This window comes from Budorcas taxicolor, chromosome X (genome assembly GCF_023091745.1).
Source record: "Budorcas taxicolor isolate Tak-1 chromosome X, Takin1.1, whole genome shotgun sequence".
In the NCBI taxonomy this organism is placed as follows: domain Eukaryota; kingdom Metazoa; phylum Chordata; class Mammalia; order Artiodactyla; family Bovidae; genus Budorcas; species Budorcas taxicolor.
In genome coordinates, this window is record NC_068935.1 from 9,058,167 (window position 1) to 9,078,878 (window position 20,712).

Sequence of the window (20,712 nt, forward strand, 5' to 3'; positions counted from 1 at the left end):
CCATGCACAGAGAGATCATTTCAATTCGCTTAAACAACCTCCCCCTAAAGCATCTGTAAGTATGCTTTCTCTCTGCTCTTTTTACAGGAAATCAGTTTGATCCTGAAGGCTGGAAGCACATGGTGTATTTTGTCAACAACATAATCTTATCAGAAACTGAAATCCATTGGAATTAGGTCATCAGAGAGAATTTCAAAGTGGGTCTGACCCTGTGCATATGGATGGCAGGGCAACTCGGGGGTGGTGAGTACTAAAGAATTACAGGGAAATCTCCAGGCAATTTCAAAATCAGCTCCGCTCCTCCCCTCTCCTGAGAGTTTGTGGAATTCCTTTTCATTCAATCCTGATGTCATTTAAAAAAAAAAGAATGTGTTCTTCACTGCGCCACATCTCTGGAGGCCCTTTAGCCAGCCTGTTAGTCATTACTATACTCACGGGCTTGAGGCCAGCGCCACTCACACTCTCCTCTGCTCAGCAGCAGACGGGCTGAGCTCCTCTTATCCTTGCATTCCTTCTCCTTCATCTCTCTAAAATCTTTCTCTGAGGGAGGAACAGCTATAGCTTTGGCGCTGCTATAGCTTTAAGGAAACTTTTGGCAGATGCCAATGTCCTAACATCTGGGCAGTGTTAACAGAATCCTGGAGGCCCGGACAGACCAAGAGCCACTCATTCTAGGAATGTTAAAAAGTAGTTTTTCCGACTGAAGAGAGGAGCAGAGAGGAAGGAGAAAGAGAAGAGCGAGTACAAAAAACCCATACATCAGGTAAGATCTGCTGTTTCACCCTTCACCCCATACCACACCACCCCATCTCTCAACCCGAGGGAATAGTGAGACCCAGGACTTAGGCAACATGGCTCGGGGATGGGGTGGGGGGAAGAAGTTCTTTTATGAAATTGGACCATATGCTGCTTTCTCTTTGAGCTGTGGCCTGGCTGCAGACACAGGTTCCCACTACGTTCCCTGCCCACAGCAGAGGGGTGGCTGACCCCATGACTGAGTGAAGTTTTCAGTTTGAGATTGGCGAGAAAGGTGGGTAGGGAAGGGGTCACAGACTCAGAGCACTGGGTCTGCAAAGGAAAGCCCCTGCTCCCAAACCAAAGAACTGGATGGAGGCTGCATGTGGGAGAGGGGCTTGATGATTAGTGCATCTCTCTGTAATCTCCTCTCTCTCGTCCTTTCATTCCCTCTTTCTGCTTTCATCTCTTGTCTTCAGCTCTGGCAGATTATCTTTTCTTGCTGAGATTCCTTCGCACGTCTCTCCACTTTCCTTGCCTCCCCAGCTTGCTCTCACTTCTGTATTCTGCTTCCTTGCTGCTCTCTAGACAGAATCTGAAGCTAGATAGCAATGAATTGGAAAATGAATTTCTGCCATTCTTGTACTTCTCATGACCCTTAGGGATGCTGGTCAGAATCTGCCATCTTTTTGTTCCTCCATTTCTGGGACTGACCCCTCCCCTGAGCATGGCGTTTCATTGAAAGCCTGTGGGTAAATGGGTACTTGCTGAGAAATCCAGTGGCCAGTTTACAGCAATGGGCAGCAAGTTTCAATACTGTCATTTTGAAGTATTTGCCTACTGGAAACCACAAAACTCTCATCCCATTAGAGTCCCATTAGAGAGTCCCTCACTCATTAGAGTGAGGACAGGATGGGAAGTGAGAGGGCAGTGGGAGGTTGCTTACCCTCTCCTCACGTACCTTAGTATGTTCTTTCCAACCTTACTGACTTCCTGCTGGCTCAGCAGGATAAAACTAGAAAGTTAGGCTGGACTTGAAAGCCAGAAGCCACTACCAAACCGCTAAGCCTCGAAATCCAAAGCTAAGAACTGAGCCAGGGTATAGTCACTGCCTGAGAGACTAGAGGAAGGAGACATCAGTCCTGTTCAAGATGGAATTGGTAATAACAATATCTAATATATATGGACTGCTTCCCTGTGTGTCAGGCAATAATCCACTCTATAATGTAAATTCTATTATTATGCCCATTTTATAGATAAGGAAACTGAGGCTAAGAGAAGGTTAGGAATTTGTCCAAAGCCCCATAACTAATAGGGACAGAATTGGATACATATCCAGGTCTATGTAACTCCAGAGTTCAAGTTCTTAGTCTGTATATGCTGACACTTTCTCAGATTCATGGTTAGGAAGCGCTAGTTCAAAGGATGGAGCCTGGGACCTTTAGATTGCAGGTTTCTCTCTTGGTTCTATATGACTTAATGTTGGCCCTTTCCTGGTCTTGATATCTCAGTGTCCCTCTCTGTAACTTAGGCCATGGAACTCTGGCATCAGATATCAGCAGGATCAACTGAGAAGTGGTTGTTTTCTGTCCTCTTCCTCCTGAGAGGAAAAGACCAGAATTCACAAATAGAGTCTTATTATCCTCAAAGTGGGAGATCCTTACATAGGGGACAATATAACAGGCATTTGTTAATTTAAAAATCTCTCTTCTTCCTCGTAGATCCTGCATGTGTGCTTCCTCTCACTTTTGGAAGTTCACTGATGTCTGATTTCTGAAAGTCATCCTCCTTTGCCTTGGTGCTCTGGCCACATACCTCTGTTTTTGAGTCCCTAACCCTCTTCCCATCCCTCCTCACCCCCTTTTCAAGGATGGCCATTCAACTAACTCGAAGAGGAGCTCTCTCTCTGTTGCTCTTCCTCACTCCAGCAGTGATGCCAACATGGTATGCAGGTATGTCATAGGAACTGTAGCCCATTATTTCCAGGAAGGGCAGGGCTTAGACCAAGTCTTAGAGAAGGGAAGGGTTAGACTGAAATCGGAGGCACTTAGATACAGAGAAGAACCATCCTCAAAAAAGAAGATGGTTAAACATTAAGGCAGGCTACGGAGGGAGGCTTTTGAGGCAAACTAATAAGAGATTTTTGAAAACAGGCTGCACCAGCATAAAAGTGAGTTTGGTCGATATATCCTTGTAGCTTATTTGCACAACACACGGAGTATAGCAAATATTTTATAATCACTAAAAATGGAGTATACTCTTTAAAAATTGTGAACCACTATATTGTGCACTAGTAATTTACGTAATACTATATACATGAACTATACTATACATGCTGCAGTCCATGGGGTCGCAAAGAGTTGGACACAACTAAGTGAACAACAGCCGCATACTTGAACTAAACTTCATAAATATAAATAAATATTACAACTGTGGCTTGTTAACATGGCTTTTGAGACCATTATATTACCTGCTTTTCCATTTTCTCTGTCTTTCTCTCTCCCCTCCCAGACATTATTTATAGGATGAGATTTTTATAGCTCCTTTCTGATAAAGATTGCTAATAACAACAATTCAGACCACATTCTGTTGAACAGGAATCCCTCAGTTTCTTCTGGCTTGTTTCTTACTTTGGAAAGGATGGGGATTTCTAGATCCCTGAATGTTTCATCCTTTGCCTCTGGGGAGATATAAGGAGCTCAAGAGAACTCACTCCGTGAGGAGGGAAAGGAAGGGGAGGAATGAAGGAAGGATAATGAGGTGCCAGACAGGAGTTTTTGATGGGGCCCAGCTGGCATTCCAAGTGGTAATAATACTCTGTGGCCAGCACTGTCTGCCTTCATGGGGGCTGGGGGGAGCAAGGGAAGGAGCCGGCCCAACTAATGGAGTTAGAAAAACATCCAGAGATGAGTAAATAACAAACTGCTTCCATCACAGCTGCAGTCATCGTAGCTAAAATTTTCCACATGCCCTTAGCTCCTGCTGGAAGCCTCTGGCAGAAGCTCTGTTTGGAACAGCTGCGTCAAGTTTTCAAACAAATATGCGAACTTCTTCCCCTGTTTGGCTTAACTTGGCTTTGTAGGGGGTGAAGCATGAGGGCTGATACTGAGATGAAGATGTTCAAATCAAGCCCTTGGCAGAGCACACACTGTTTGGGGTTAAAGGAGCCCAAGTCTCCAGAATATATGTGCAGCTATCCTCCCCAAACTCTCCCTAGCTTCAGTTCAAGTACATGAGACCAAAATCCAGCCAAAAACCATGAGTGTAGGCTAGATGAGTGAACCCTGATTCCGAATCACTATAAGAAACCCCAGAGCACACTGAGGCCCTTACCTTCCCCAGGGTGGAAGCCTGAGCTTTTGGAGTCTTGAAGACAATGCAGCTTTTTAAGACTTGGATTCATTTGAAAGTCTCAAAAGGCCATTTGCAAAGGTGGCCACTCCCCACTTCCTACAAGAGTCACCATGCTCATCACTCCTTCTTGGGAGCCCCGACTAGTGAAGTCTCTGACGGTCCTGCTAACCTGTTCATTCTGTCCTTTTCTTTTCTTAGAAGGCTATGTGATGAGAGATACTTGAGGATTTCCCAGTAATCTTTCCCTACATCACTAACTCAACTGTCTGAGTTTGCTCTGTTCATGTGTTCATTTCTTCACTCAGTAGATATTCAGTGACCACCGTATGCATTCGGGACTGTTTTGTTCATGGCTATAACCTTGTCCTCCAGTGGGAGTAGCACAAGGAAAGCAGCCATGTATGGATTCTGGGCTAATCAGAAATAGGATCCAGGAATAATCATCAGGGTGTAGGAAGGGTTAAAAATAACAATCAAGCCAGCAGTGGGTTAAAAGTGTGTATTGGCATATCTGTGCAGTTCAGGAAGTCAGACAGCATTTCTTATCATAATCCAAGCATTAGTGTGGATCTTAAAATAGTCATCAACTATCAGTTACATTTCCAACCACACCTTTGTAAAGTGTAGTGCTTTAGAGGGTCTGTTCCATGGATGTTGGAGGAACCCAGTAACAGAACTCACGGTAACCACCAATCAGCCTAAAGGGACCAAGGAATGATGCCAAAGCTTCTCCCCACCAGGGCTGAAGAGGGACAGACAGATAGAACAAGGTGGGGAGAGGGGTCCTCTAGTTTCATATATCACATCTCAGTATCTTAATATTTTCCAAAAATTATCCAAAGACAGGCAAAGATGAGCAATGGAAAGGCTTAAAGTGGTAAGGTGGCCCTAACTTATTCCTGTCACAAAGCAGACTTGGCACTGGGCCAGCCAGCTTTGTGCCCTGGTGAAGACTGTAATTATCTGACTGAGTCTTCACCTCAGCTTTTCCACATCCCTTGTAATTCTGGAATGATATGAAATGTTGGGTGGCCTTCGATCCCACACCCACAGAGTTTAAAAAGCTGAATTGCAAGAAAGATTTTGGATTTTTATTTCTGTTGGATGTTGTCCAAAGCTTTCCCCTACAACCATCTTTAGTGGAGTGTCTGAGTTTGGCATCAAGGGGATCAAACCACTGTGGGCTGCTATGCCCACTCTGCTCCTTACTAGCTGGGAAACCTCAAGCTAGTTCCTGAATGCCTCTGAGCCTGTTGCCTCATCTGTATTTGAAAGCAATAAGAGTGTCTACCTCACTGAGATGTCGGAGTAGGTGCTGAGTGATGGTAAGAATCACTGTTGTTATTGTGGGGGTCGTTATCCAGCCATAGGCCTTGGACACTCCTGTCTGCTCTTTTGGTAAACAGAGGCTTGCTCCCATGCTGGGAATTTGTTCACAAGCAAGCTCTGGAACAAGAGTATGGGGACCAAATCCTTTAGAAAATCACACGCATCTGGCCTCCTGTTTATAGGCATTGTAAGGCTTTGATACTAAACTGAAACAGCTGACAAGAATTCTGTCCACCCCGCCACCTCCCTCCACCACAAAGAAACCACTCGGGTGGGAAAAGAGGGAGCAAGGGAGAGAGGCCCAAGGAGAAATAAAGGAAAGCCAGGAGAGAACTGAAAAGGGAAACCAGAAAAAAATAAAGGGAAGGAGAAAATATGAACTCTTTCCTCTGGAATGAGGGCAAACCGATGAGGCTATGATTTCATAAGACAAACTTTCAATTTGATTCATTCCCTTGTTCATCAAGTTGGACTAGTTTCCCAACACCCACCCCTCACCCCCAGTCTGGGCCCGTGGGGAATGGAGGAGCCTCATCATCTACCCTCTGCTCCACCCATTAGTGCAGGGGGCCCCGTGTCCCTGCCCAGAGAGGAGACAGGGTAAGCTTGTGGTCAGGGTGTTTACATAGGCCAAAGGGCTCCAGCGCTAAAACCCAGCCTCGTCCCAGAAGCACACCCTCTCCTGGAAATGAAGAATTGTCTCTGACTCCAGCACGGCTGGCTGCTCTATTAATGTGTGTGCTTTAGGCACAACAGTGAGGCTGGAAAGAGAGCTTCCGGAAACTTCCCTCCGGAAAGGACCAAGTTGTATTCCAATTAGTATGCATGACCCATTTCCTGCTGTCTGGTGGAACACACTGTTTAGTCTCCCAGACAGCCGCAGACTGGCCTCCACAGGGACTGGACCACTTAACAGAACGGGGGTGGACTCAGAATGTTCTCTAGTTCAGCAGCTCCCTGCTAAGGCTCCTGCTGATTAGAGTGACTGAATATTTCTGCAAACCAGGGCAAACTGCTCAGGCAGTGAAACTCCTACCCCCTTGCCTCTTGAGCCCTCCCTCTTTGCCCTGGCATGCCACCCCTAGCCCTGGCAATCAATTTAAATTGAAATTGTAAGATTTCCTATCACCATAAGGCTCTATGTGTTTTTTTTTAAAAAAAGCTTCCTGCATAGAATTATCCTTAATACACAGTTGATAAAAAAAAAAAGTGAAATTCGCTCAGTTGTGTCCAACTCTTTGCAACCCCATGGACTGTGTAGCAAATGGCTGGTGCCCTGTGGGCTGGTGGGAGCTTGAGGAATTGTTTGCCTCTGATGACTGTAAGAAGGCCCATCATTAGTGGAAAGACCCTTGCTCAGGTTCTATTTTTTGCCTCCTATCTGGGACAACAGTCCATCCTCAGAACTCAGTCATCAGTATCTCACCAAGACTCCTGTGTTGCATCAGGGAAATGGATCATTTCTAGTCCAAATGGGCAGAATGCGTGGATGGTCAAGAAGTTTGTTTTTTTTTTAATGGAGTCTTCCAGTGCTACCAGTAGCCACCTGACCCCCTGGACTATAGCCCACCAGGCTCCTCCATCCATGGGATTCTCCAGACAAGAATACTGGAGTGGGTTGCCATTCCCTTCTCCAATGGATCTTCCCAATCCAGGGATCAAACCCGGGTCTTCTGCACTGCAAGCAGACTCTTTACCGCTTGAGCCACCAGGGAACACCAGTAAGCTGCCCACCCTTCCCCCATTATGAGCTCACCCTCTATGTACCTGAGGTGTGGAGGTTTGCCCACATTAGTTGCGCTGCTTCACAGCATAGGATTTTTCCCACTAAATAGCCACCTCACTCTCCACCCATGGAGTGTCATGTCCTCAGAAAGGGACCAAGCTGGAAAGCAGGAAAGGTTGGAAAGGATTTGCATCAGAGACCAATATGTTATCTTGATATTTTCTTCATTCTAGGCTCAGGCTACCACCCAGATGAAAGCTACAATGAAGTCTATGCTGAAGAGGTCCCACAGACTCGCATCCTAGACTACCAAGGTAATCCTCACTGCTTGTCAAGCTTAGGAAAGGCCTTTTCCATCCTAATGCCTAGGCCCTGTCTGATGCATCCTCACCCGGCTTGGCTCATTTGTATCAAAGCTGCAGTTCAGGGAATCAAGGGCTGTGGTTTCCAGCCATGAATCTTGTTACTGACTTGCTGCGTGATCCAACCTCTCGCATTGTTTGCCCATCTATCACTAAGTGTGGACTGAGAACCTACTGTATGCCTAATTCTGTGTAAGGAAAGCCTTGGGTGCTACAAAGGTAAAGTTTTGTCCCCCTCAAGAAGCTTACATTCTCCTAGGGGATATGAGTGAGGGGGCAATAAAGTTAGCAGGTGTAGGGCAAGGAAGCATGAAACTCTGTGCTAGCAGGAAACACAATAGGAATTAAGAAAAAGAAGTCAGGGGAGGGGTCATGAAAGATGATGTTTAGACTAGGCCTTGAATGATGGGTAGATTTCGAGAAGCAGAACAGAGACAGGGGGGCATTCAGCAAAGCAGATGGCCACAGGTAGAGAGAGAAGAACAAACGTGTAAGAGGAAGGCACTGGGAAGAATCTAGTCTGACTGGAGGAGATGGGATATGTAGGGAGTTGGAGGAGGTAAAGTTGAATATAAACAGTGAGACCAAATTAGGAAAGGCTCCACAATCTAGGTGGTGGTAGTTTAGACACTAGGTCATGTCAGACTATTTTGTGACCCCCATGAACTGTAGCCCTCCAGGTTCCTCTTTCCACGTAATTCTTCAGGCAAGAATACTGGAGTGGGTTGCCATTTCCTTCTCCAGAGTATCTTCCTGACCCAGGGATTGAACCCATGTCTCCTGCATTGGCAGGCAGATTTTCTTTACCACTGACCCACCTGGGAAGGCCACCATGATCTAGAGACCCTTCTAAAGAGAGGCTCAATAGCGGTTCCTGCTTTAAAAGGCAAGTTAGACCACGTGATTTCTACTATCCTTTCCATTTCTAAGATTCTTAGTTTCTGTGCTTTGCTGCCGGGGTCCAGCCCCTGTGGATCCAGGGAATTTGAAGGGTGGGCGGCGTTGGCGTGGAAAGACTTGTTTATTGATTGATATAAGATTAGATTAAGAAACTATAGTGCAGTAAGAAGATTAAGTGGAGGAGGAGGGCTGAATAGCTTGGTTTACGCGGAAGACCAATAAAATTCCAGACAAGGAATTTGCACCATCTACGTTGGGCCACCGGCGCCGGCTTGAATATCTAAGGGTGCCTCGCCTTAAGCTCCCTTTCGAGCGGGTCTTAACAGCCAGGGCAGGTAAGTAGACCTGGCGAGCCTCCGCGCCCCAGATGGAAATTCAGCCTGAAATTAAAGTAAAGAGCAGAGGGAGGAAAAGGGAGAGAAGAAGAGAGAGAGAGAGACATGAGGGGAGCCAGATTCCCAAGAAACCAGGCCGAGACTAGTCCGAGAAGCTGGTCCGAGAAACTGGTCCCATCCTTTATTGTTCAGAAAGCCTTTTATACTTTTTATAAAACATGGAAATCAATGGGTAACACAAAATTATGTAGCGTTCACAGCCCAGACTCTTTCTGTACATCATTTTGTATACAAAAGGTCTCAGGTGATTTACATTATCTTCTGGCCAAGAGGCTTGTTAACTTTTTGGCTCTCTTCTTTAATGAATGTTAATCTCGTTTCCCCTGAAGTGTTTTTCTTTAATCTGCATCTCCTTAAAGCGCTAAAGTTACATCTCTATAGAACAAAGGCGCAGTGGGTTATAACAAAGAAGGTACTTAACTCAAAGATCTAATGTTGCTAATACCAGGTCTACTAGTTTTTCTATATACCAACTATATCTAAAAATAAAGGATATGAAAATTTGGCAGCAAGCGTTGACTCAACAAATGAAACTTTTAATCAGTCCTATTGTAGTGACTTTGACTCCTTGGAAGCCCCTACATTCCTAGGATGTTTTCAGCTTCCCGTGCCTCCTGCGGTCAGGAGGCCTCAAACAATCACATGCGCAGCTGTACGAGTCCTGCAGGCAGGCCAGAAAGCCATCAGAGGGGTTTTTGGATTGAAACACTCAAATGCAGAAGACTAAAGCCCTGAATTGACTTTTTCCAGAGAATGTCAGAAGAGTGGAAAAGCAGAGCACAAAAACCGGCAGATTTTTGTTGGGGTACATGCTTAGAAATTTCCAGAGGGGCCCCTGAAGTCTGAGCACGCCTTGCGTATGTCAGCTTCCTTCCTCATGACCTTGTCACGGGCGGGATTCCTCACACTGGCTCCCGGCACTTTGCGAGCCATGTTGAGGAGTTTGGCTGTTGTGATAAGAGTTATAGGGAGTCGTCATATGTTTTTGCATAGGGGAGCGGCATGGTAAATAGTCATTTCAGAATATCAACCTCATTATTGTGGGCAGAAAGTAGGAGTTCAGGAGGGATAGAGCCTGGGTCAAAGAGATTCTCCAGGAATCAGTAACAGTGAGGTTGGTTAGAGATGATTGATGCCAGTGGAAAGGAAATGAAGACCAAGGATGAGCACCAGAGATGTTGTAAAGAAAGAGATGATAAGACCTAGTACAGATTTGATGTACCGAGAGGTTAAGAAACAAAGGACTCTCTGAAAGCATCCAGTCTGGCACCTGGGAGAACTGTAAGACCCTTCTCAGAGAGACAAGGTTAGAAAAGAAAAGTGGTTTGTGCCCTATAGGCAGTGGGGAGAAGAAAGACGGAGCTTCGTGGGTCAGAGTCATTAACTTAGATGGATGAGCTATCTGAGGGAGCAGGGGCCAACATCAGAGCCTTAGAGGTCATCTGCATATGCGAGCAGGAGAAGGGGAAGCAACAAGGGGAAAAGAGATCACTCATGGTCATCCTTGTAGGAGATTGGGGTAGCATCTAATATGTTACAAAAGCCACAGGAGAAGAGAATTTTAAGGGAGGGGAAGGAATAGGAGATCTGTGTCAAATACTGGAAAGAAACAAATTGAGGGGATTACAATGTATTTGGCAAGAAGAAGGTAAATGGTAACGTTTGAGAAAACAGTTTCAATAGAAAAATGATGAGAGGTTGGAGTTCCTCTCTGCTCCTTTCTAGCTACCTTCTTTCTGCCTATCTTCTCACTCTGCCAAATGGTCTAGACCCACTGCCTGTCTCAGCACCTGCCAACCCCCAAACTCCCTACAGTCTCTTGCCTTCTCACCCACAGATCTCCATGCTGAGACAACAGCCCTTGAAGGTCAATGACAATCCTCTCCCAAAGCCCAAGTCATATGGCCCCTTTTTGAGCTCAGCCTCCACATCTCTCAGCAACAGTGAACACATCTATTATCTCTTCTCACCCCACACCCATCCCTGGACTCCATGACATTTCACTGTCATGATCATGGCTGAGGCCAAGAAAGGAGATGGACTCTCTAGTAGTGACAGGAGGAAGAGTGAGGCATGGATCTGAACTTCAAATGATCATGATCTGTCTCCTGAGCTCCCAGACTACACCTCTAATTGCTGCTAGACACTTCCATTTGGAGATATTTAAAACTAAATTCTTTGATCTTCCCTGAAAAAGGTTTGATATCTGGCTTCACACTTTTGATAACCGTACCATCATTCTGTTCAAAATACCTTAATGTGACCTTTAACAGCCCCCATCACCTTTAATAGCCCCCCTTTCTTCATCACCTCTCACCAATCATTCACCAAGAATTGTCATTTCTTTATTAATCCAAGTGATTAAAACTTATTACCTTACATATGGTTAATGACAACTGCCTCCTAATTGCATTCTCTGACTCATGTGGTCTCAGTCTAGATAGTCTGACAACACATTATCCCTCCTCCTCACATGAAATCTATGAGTAGCCAGATTAATAGAGCTCTACTCTGTTTCCTGACAGCTTTAGTCCACACTGAGCTTTCCCTCATTTATTCATTCTTTTATTCATTAATTCAGTGACTAGTTATTGAGTACCTACCTTCTGATATAAATTTTTATTATCTGGATCACTCATTTGGCATTCATTATATACTGCCTCTTTGGTTTACTTTTTATTACCCTCAACCAAATAGTTCTCTGTTTAACAGAAGGTGCCACGTATGACACTCCCATAGAACTATGTCAAAAGTAGATGCTCAAGAAATGAGTACTGGCTGGTTGGAATTCTGGGAGCAAATGCCAGATTGTAGTAGACCATAAATGGGAGACACAGATAGGAAAAAGCAACAGATGCAGAAGGTACTTTCAAGGGGTCCAACAGCCCTGTGATTAATATTAATCTGCCTCATTGGTTATTTTTAAATGTGTATAAAGCCATTTAAAAAAATATAAGCTACATGGTGGCCTTTGGTCTTGGGGATAAAGTGTCTCATGGCTATCTTTGGGACTTAGTCTCAGGACATAAAACTAATTTGGTAAGGTTATGGATTGCAGCCTTCCAGGCTCCTCCATCCATGGGATTTTTCAGGCAAGAGTACTGGAGTGGGGTGCCATTGCCTTCTCCGTATCTATGTTGAGGGGGGAGGGGCTGCCAGGAAGGTACAACCTGAAGTTCCAGCATTCCTTGTAAGGTCTTGTGATCTCATAATCAACAGCTCTGCCACTGTGGTGCTTAAAAGACTTTCTGTAACTTGGGGCAGGCACCTCCACATGGCAGCCCTGTGTTGTTCCTTGAAATGGGATGAACCAGTGGTTCAAACCCAGACAGCGACACAGGGAATATCATTCCCACTCCCAGGGCTAGATATGTTTTACACATGCATCTTCATTTGACTCTCAAAACAGTCCTACGAAACTGGTTTATTAGTCCTACTTTACAGATCAGGAAACAGCTCTGCTGCTGCTGCTGCTAAGCTGCTTCAGCCGTGTCCGACTCTGTGTGACCCCATAGACGGCAGCCCACCAGGCTCCCCCATCCCTGGGATTCTCCAGGCAAGAGCACTGGAGTGGGTTGCCATTTCCTTCTCCAATGCATGAAAGTGAAAAGTGAAGGTGAAGTCGCTCAGTCGTGTCCGACCCTCAGCGACCCTGTGGACTGCAGCCCACCAGGCTCCTCCGTCCATGGGATTTGCCAGGCAAGAGTACTGGAGTGGGGTGCCATTGGGAAGTTCAATTTAGAGCATCACAGAGCTCAGGAGTGGCAGGGCAGGAATTCAAGTGCAGGAATGTCTGACTTCAAAGCCATGCTCATTCTATCTCTTTCATCGGAAATGTAGCCCATTGTGGGTTTTTTGTTTGTTTGTTTGTTTGTTTTAAAGGATGTTTAAAAAAAAATTAAGGTTAACCAATAAAAAGCACATCATTATTTTAGAGCAAACTGCCCACATACTTTGGTACCATTTTCACTAATCTTGAATTTCCTTTCCCTCTCTTAAACTGACTCCTAGCTTGGAGTCAGAAACACTTCTCTGAGGTGTGTCCCGATCCTCTGGGCTACCACTTGCTCCCGGATTGCTCCATCACCGGGCAGGCTGACAGCTGCCTGTGTCATCTGATGATAGTCACGAAGAAGGCGCTTTCAATCATGTTGGCAGCACACTGTTCTCTTTACAATCTCTAGAAAGAGATATTGCAGAGGCCACAGGCCTGAATTCGGATCCCAGCTCTTCTACCTTCCAGCAATTTTGACCGTGGACAGACACGTATTATGTGCCAGTCACTGTGCTATGCGTTTTATAAATATTATCTAATTTAAATACTTTTCATGCTTGCTCTCCAGTTGTTGGCAAGACCTCTGAAACACATTATTAAGTTTATTTTAAAAAGCGCTGTGGGAACAGTGGACGTACTCTATGTGGTAGAGGAAGAGAAAAGAAGACTCACTTTATATGTGTAAAGAAACTATTAACAGTAGTTTCCGGTAGGGGGACTAAGTAGGGATAGGTGGGGGAGCAGGGGTGGAAGGGAGAATTTAACTGTATAACTTTTTTTACTTTGGGGATTTTGAACCACATGGTTCTATTACATATTCAAAAATGTAAATGTATACTTCAAAAGAGCAGAGTTTCACATGCTGCAATGACAGATACTGTGGTTTGAAAAAAATGGGTTTTAGAGCCAGACAAATCTTGGGTTCATATCCAGCTCTGCCCCTTACTTGCTTCTGGTTTGGGGCAAGTTACTTCCTCATCTGTAAAATAGTGATAAACACCCACGCACCTTTTCAGGGCTGTTGGGAGAACTATGTGAGATGATGGATGGGAAAATGAAGTTATAAAGCATCGTGCCTAGCACACTGTAGTTACTCCATAACGACTAACACTTTTCCTACCACATTCTTTGTTTCAGTTTCCCATCAGCATTCTCTGGGTATATTTGTTCACTTAAGATGTACTCTGTTAGTAAATTTCAATTATGCTGCTTGGTGAGACTGAATGTGGATGGCATGAAGGGCACTGTCACATGCCTCACTTGCTTCCACATAATGTACCCACCGTCTCCCCTGTTCTACCAGTCTGGTGACCACACCCAAAAAGAAAATGAGGTTAGCCTTGAATTCTTTGTTCTCGAGGTCACTTGGAGATCACGTTTCTCTTCCTAACTGCTCATAAGCCTGTGTTTAATTCTAAACCATTTTGCTATCAGTGCTATCAGTCTTACCAAGCAGCATAATTGAAATTTACTAACAGAGTACATCTTAAGTGTTCTCACTACCAAAAAAAAAAATGGTAACTATGTGAGGTGATGGATGTGTTTATGAACACATTTGAAGTCATCATTGAAGTAATCATTTAACATTGAAGTTAATTGTTGAAGTAACTATTTAACAATGTATACATATATTAAAACATCATATTCTTCACCTTGGTGCATGCATGCTCAATTGTGTCCAACTCTTTGCAACCCCACGGACTGTAAGCCGCAAGGCCCCTCTGTTCATGGGTTTCTGCAGGCAAGAATACTGGAGTGGGTTGCCATTTCCTACTCCAGGGGATCTTCCTGACCCAGGAATCAAACCTGGGTCTCCTGTATTTGCAGGCAGATTCTTTACCACTGAGCCACCTGGGAAGCCCATTGTTCACCTTAACTATTTACAATTTATGTGTCAATTATACCTCAATAAATCTGGGGAAAATGAAAATTGGGATAGTGAATTTGCTCTTTCCAGCCTTCCAACCTGTTCATTTTTTTCTTTTGGTAAACTGTAATGCTTTATAGTTCTTTATTTTTATCTTACAGTCTTATTAAAATATAATTGACATACAACACTGTATAAGTTTAAGGCATACAGCACAAGTTTAGTGAGCATCCATCATCTCATATAAATATATCATTAAAGAAATAGGAAAAAATGTTTTCCTTGTAATAAAAAGTCTTAGGATTTACTCTCTTAACAACCTTCATATATGACACACAGCAGTGTCGATTATATTCATCATGTTGTACATTATATCCCTAATACTTATTTATCTTATAACTAAGAGTTTGTACTTTTGACCACCTTCATACAACTCCCTTCCCTCCTTCCCCTGCCTCTGGTAAACCATAAATCTAACATGTTCTCTTTATGCCAGTATTCCTTCAAGCCAGCAAATCTGAGCTTATTTATAAAAGCTGCTGCTGCTGCTGCTGCTGCTAAATCACTTCAGTCGTGCCTGACTCTGTGCGACCCCATAGATGGCAACCTACCAGGCTCCCCCATCCCTGGGATTCTCCAGGCAAGAATACTGGAGTGGGTTGCCATTCTTTCTCCAATTCATGAAAGTGAAAAGTAAAAGTGAAGTCACTCAGTCATGTCCGACTCCTAGCGACCCTATGGACTGCAGCCCACCAGGCTCCTCTGTCCGTGCAATTTTCCAGGCAAGAGTACTGGAGTGGGTTGCCATTGCCTTCTCCATTTATTACTGTCTCAGCATTTACCCTGATGTTTATATTTCCCTTTACTATGCTTGCTTATTCTACCCATTCCAATTTTATGTGTATTTTTCTTGACCCAATAAGGGTGAAACATAGAACAGGAGTGATTGTTGAGGTCCCAGCCTCGAATGTAAAGTCTTAATCATATGTGTTGTGACCATATAATCAACAGCCCTGCAACTGTAGTGCTTAAGAGACTTTTTGTCATTTGGAGATGGTTTCTCCAGATGGCAGCTGTGTGTCACAGCCACAGGCTCAAAAATAGCACTGGAAGCTACAAGCCTGTTGTGGCTTAAAGGCTAGTTTTCTCACTGTCATCTGTTTTCATTCTCCAGCTGCCCTCAAACAGAGGCTCTAACTTTTTTTGTTCCTTTGGTTCCTCGTGACCTTTTTTCAAAGCCCCCCCTTTTTTGTCTCTTAGGATTTCGGAACCAAATGAGCTCATATGGGGCTTTAGCTTTCCCAACCCCAGGCTAAGAAAGCTCTGTCATCCCATGTACCCATCCTTGAGCAGGTGGTCCTCTGCTTGTTTTTATGTTCCCCTTTCAAACCTTAACCTACTGAAGAGTCATTATTTGTGTAGCCAATGAGGTGTTTTTATGATGCTTTTATGATCTCATGACCCTATTACCTTTTGTGCTCAGTATTGTACTGCGATTAGACTTTCCTTCCTAAACAGCCTACTTTGATATGCATTCCCTCCCTCTCTCTAGCTTACATCTTTGTGTTATTTTTAAACAATTATTAAAAGTGTACATCCTATAAAATTCACTTTTTTGGTGTATAGTTCTATGATTTTTGACAAATGTGTAGAGTCAGGTTACCAATGCCACAGTACCAAAAATTTGCCAAGGGCTGCCCCTTGAGGGTATCCCCACCGCTATCCCTGATCTCTGGCAACCCCTGATCTTTCCCAATATTTCTGCTTTATCCAGAATGTCACATGCATGGAATCATAGTCTGCAGTCTTTTGATTCTGACTTCTTTCATTTCACAAACTGCACTGGAGATTTGTCCAACTTGTTGGATGTATCAGCACTGCCTTCTTATGTATGGATAAACCATGCCTAGTTTAAACGTTCACATTTGGAAGGATATTTGAGCTGTTTTCAAGATTTGACAATTATGAATAGAGATATCTTAAACATTTGTGTACAGGATTCTGTATGAACATGGATTTTTATTTCACTTTCAGCTCAGTCAGTTCAGTCACTCAGTCACATCTGACTCTTTGTGACCCCATGGAGTGCAGCACGCCAGGCCTCCCTGTCCATCACCAGCTCCTGGAGTTTACACAGACTCATGTGCATTGAGTCGGTGATGCCATCCAACCATGTCATCCTCTGTCGTTCCCTTCTCCTCCCATCTCCAATCTTTCCCAGCATCAGAGTCTTTTCAAATGAGTCAGTTCTTCACATCAGGTGGCCAAAGTATTGGAGTTTTAGCTACAACATCAGTCCTTGCGATGAATGTTCAGGACTGATTTCCTTGAAGATGGACTAGTTGGATCTCCTTACAGTCCAAGGGACTCTCAAGAGTCTTCTCCAACACCACAGGTCAAAAGCATTAATTCTTCAGTGCTCAGCTTTCTTTATAGTCCAACTCTCACATCCATACATGACCACAGGAAAAACCATAGCCGTGACTAGACAGACCTTTGTTGACAAGGTAATGTCTCTGCTTTTTAATATGCTGTCTAGCTTGCTCATAACTTTCCTTCCAAGGAGTAAGCATCTTTTAATTTCATGGCTGCAGTCACCATCTACAGTGGTTTTGGAGCCCAAAAAAATAAAGTCTGACACTGTTTCCACTGTTTCCCCAACTATTTGCCATGAGGTGATGGGACCAGATGCCATGATCTTAGTATTCTGAATGTTGAACTTTAAGACAACTTTTCACTCTCCTCTTTCACTTTCATCAAGAGGCTCTTTAGTTCTTCTTCACTTTCTGCCATGAGGGTGGTGTCATCTGCATAACTGAGGTTATTGATATGTCTCCTGGCAATCTTGATTCCAGCTGTGCTTCTTCCAGCCCAGCGTTTCTCATGATGTACTCTGCATGTAGCTTAAATAAGCAGGGTGACAATATACAGCCTTGACGCACTCCTTTTCCTATTTGGAACCAGTCTGTTGTTCCATGTCCAGTTCTAACTGTTGCTTCCTGACCTGCATACAGATTTCTCCAGAAGCAGGTCAGGTGGTCTGGTATTCCCATCTCTTTCAGAATTTTCCACAGTTTCTTGTGATCCACACAGTCAAAGGCTTTGGCATGGTCAATAAAGCAGAAATATATGTTTTTTCTGGAACTCTCTTGCTTTTTCACTTGGGTATATACTAAAGTGGGATTGTGGAGTCACCTGGCAACTGTATATTTGATCTTTTTAAGAAATTACCAAATAATTTCCTGAAGTTTCTTCATCTCAGCAATGTATGAAAGTTCTAGTTTTCCCCCATCTTCATCAACACTTAGTATTACCAGAGTTTTTTTTTAGCTTTAGTCATCCTAATGGGTATATAATGATATCTTTTTGTAGTCTTAATTTGCGTTTCTCTAATGACTAGTGATGCTAAACATATTTTCATGTACTTATTTGTATCACTATATCCTCTTCAGTGACATGTCCTTTCATATCTTTTGCTCATGCTCTGACTGGATTGTTTGATATTTTTATTGTTGAATTTTCCAAGCTCTTTAAATATTCTGGATACTAGTCCTTGGTCTTATATATGGTTTGCAAATTTTTAGCCCCAGTTTGTGGTTTATCTTTTGTTTATCACCAGTGCTTCCCATAGAACAAAAGTTTTTAATTTTGACAAGGTTCAATTTCTTGATTTTTTTAAATTTTATGAATTGTGCTTTTGGTATCATGTCTAAGGCCCCTTTGTGTGCGCATGCTAAGTTGCTTCAATCATGTATGACTCTTTGTGGTCCTATGGATTGTAGGCTGCCAGGCTCCTCTGTCTGTAGGATTCTCCAGGCAAGAATACTGGAATGGGTTGCTATGCCCTTCTCCAGGGGATCTTCCTGACGCAGTGATCAAAGCTGTGTTTCTTATGTCTCCTGTATTGTGAAAGGTTGTTGCTGAGCTGTGAAAAATGCCAGGATTCTTGGCCTCTGGAGAAGAGAAATTCCATCTGGGGCCAGTGATGAGGCTTGATCGCTCAGAGCTTTTGTGGGACAAAGTTTTATTAAAGTCTAAAAGAGATAGACAAAGCTTCTGACATAGACATCAGAAGGGGGCAGAAAGAGTGCCCCCTGCTAGTCTTTCGCCAGATGTTTTATGTCTGTTAGGAAGCTATTAATCAGAAAGAGACACCTCAAGGCTGAGGGAGTTTCACCAGGCCCCTCTCCCACAATATGTATTTTTGAGATGGGACGGCACAAGGTGTATCATCCTCCAGCCATAAAACAATTGATATGAACACTGGTTTGTTGAGCTATTATCAGTCCAAGGTTTGAGAAAAGAAAAAAGTTAGTCTTCGGTGGAACCATTTTGAAGAAAGGCAAATTCCAAAGCAAATACATCGTTTCATTAGCACAGCTTAAGAAAAACATCTCTATAAGAAAAACGCATTGGTTAGTTCAAGGTCTGAGAAAAGTTACGTTCAGGTGGAACCAGGTGTCTTTTAAACTTGCAGCCTATTTCCTCTGTTTGGAGACCCCTGGCCTTCCTGCCTGTTACCCTCTCAATTAGCAGGTGGGTTCTTTACTAGTAGTACCACCTGCCCTTTGCTGCTGCTGCCAAGTCACTTCAGTCGTATCTGACTCTGTGTGACCCCAGAGATGGCAGCCCACCAGGCTCCCCCGTCCCTGGGATTCTCCAGGCAAGAACACTGGAGTGGGTTGCCATTTCCTTCTCCAATGCATGAAAGTGAAAAGTCAAGGTGAAGTCACTCAGTCATGTCTGACCCTCAGCAACCCCATGGACTGCAACCTACCAGGCTCCTCCGTTCATGGGACTTCCCAGGCAAGAGTACTGGAGTGGGGTGCCATTGCCTTCTCCACACCTGCCCTTTGCCTAGTCCTAAATCCTAAAGACTTTTCTATTTTTTTCTAAAAGTTCTATAATTTTACTTTTTTCATTAAAGTTCATGATCCATTTAGAGTTAACTTTTGTTTAAGGTATGAGATACGGGCTTCCCAGGTGGCTCAGTGGTAAAGAATCCCTGCCAATGCAGGAGACACAGGAGATGCAGGTTCAATCCCTGGGTTGGGAAGATCCCCTGCAGGGGGAAATGGCACCCCACTCCAGTACTCTTGTCTGGAAAATCCCATGGACAGAGGAGCCTGGTGGGCTACAGTCCATGGGGTCACACAGAGTAGGACACGACTTGGAGATTGAGCACCCATACACACACATGGGACATTTCAGTTGAAGTTCTTTGCCTTGCTTTTCCTCTTTATTTTTGCCTATGGAAGTTCAGTTGCTCCAGCATCATTTGTTCAAAAGACTATTTGTCCTCCATTAAATTGTTTTTGTACCTTTGTCAAAAATAATTTTGCCATATTTGTGTGAATGTGTTTCTGGGCTCTCTGTTCCGTTCCATCAATATGTGTATCTGTCCTTCCCCCAATACCACACTGTCTTGATTACTGTACTTCTAGCTTACTTTTCTTCTATTGCTACAGTCCCCCGATGGTGTTATACATTAAATATCCAGGATGGAGAAGCCACATGCTACTCACCAAGAGGAGGAAATTATCACAGCAGCCTGGGCACTCGCTGTGAGCTTTCCTGTGACCGGGGCTTTCGACTGATTGGACGGAGATCCGTGCAATGCCTGCCAAGCCGCCGTTGGTCTGGAACTGCCTACTGCAGGCGTAAGTGGTGTGCATGTATAGGCCGACATCTGCATGTGAGAGAGGCCAGCCAGCCATCCAGCCAGGGTACATGCCTGGAGGTATTACTATGCCCTCTGTCAAGTACAAATTGAAATTTTTCGCAGGATCCCAACAGGGCCTTTCGCCATCCTAACATTCCAGCTCATGTTCTCTCCCTGTGACTATGGATCAAGCAATAGGGGCATTTTAAGTTGCAACCAGGCTTCCCCAGTGGCTCAGTAATAAAGAACCTGCCTGCCAATGCCAGATACATGGGTTCAGTCCCTCAGTTTGGAAGAACCCCTGGAGAAGGAATGGCACCCCACTCCAGTACTCTCGCCTGAAGAATCCCATGGACAGAGGAGCCTGGCCGGCTACAGTCTGTGGAGTCGCAAAGAAACTGGCGTGAGTCTCAAAGGGCCCAGGAGTGCATGGAAAGCTTCCACCCGGGGCCGGATGTGCACTTAGGCCTTCCTCTGGAACTCTCAAGCATGTGCAGTCTCAGACTCTTTCCCACTTGTGGTAAACTAATGTACTTCCTGGCCTAAGGTCTTAGGCCTTGGCAGTGAAGCTAAAAGACATCTTCTGGTCTTCATTTTCTTCTGAAAG

At 44.3% G+C, this 20,712-nt stretch overlaps 1 protein-coding gene across 2 annotated transcripts in view; it reads left to right on the forward strand.

Moving 5' to 3' along the window:
- Positions 1-483: 483 nt before the first annotated feature.
- Positions 484-20,712, forward strand: part of SRPX2 (sushi repeat containing protein X-linked 2) — a 41,674-nt gene continuing 21,445 nt past the window's right edge. For both annotated transcript variants that reach the window (XR_008201586.1, XM_052663226.1), the window contains exons 1-4: positions 484-763; positions 2,457-2,687; positions 7,378-7,458; positions 19,912-20,103. Coding sequence is in view for 1 of the 2 variants with exons in the window: in XM_052663226.1 (XP_052519186.1) it covers positions 2,606-2,687; positions 7,378-7,458; positions 19,912-20,103 (355 nt within the window). In the remaining variant the exon portion in view is untranslated. The remainder of the gene's footprint in view (positions 764-2,456; positions 2,688-7,377; positions 7,459-19,911; positions 20,104-20,712) is intronic.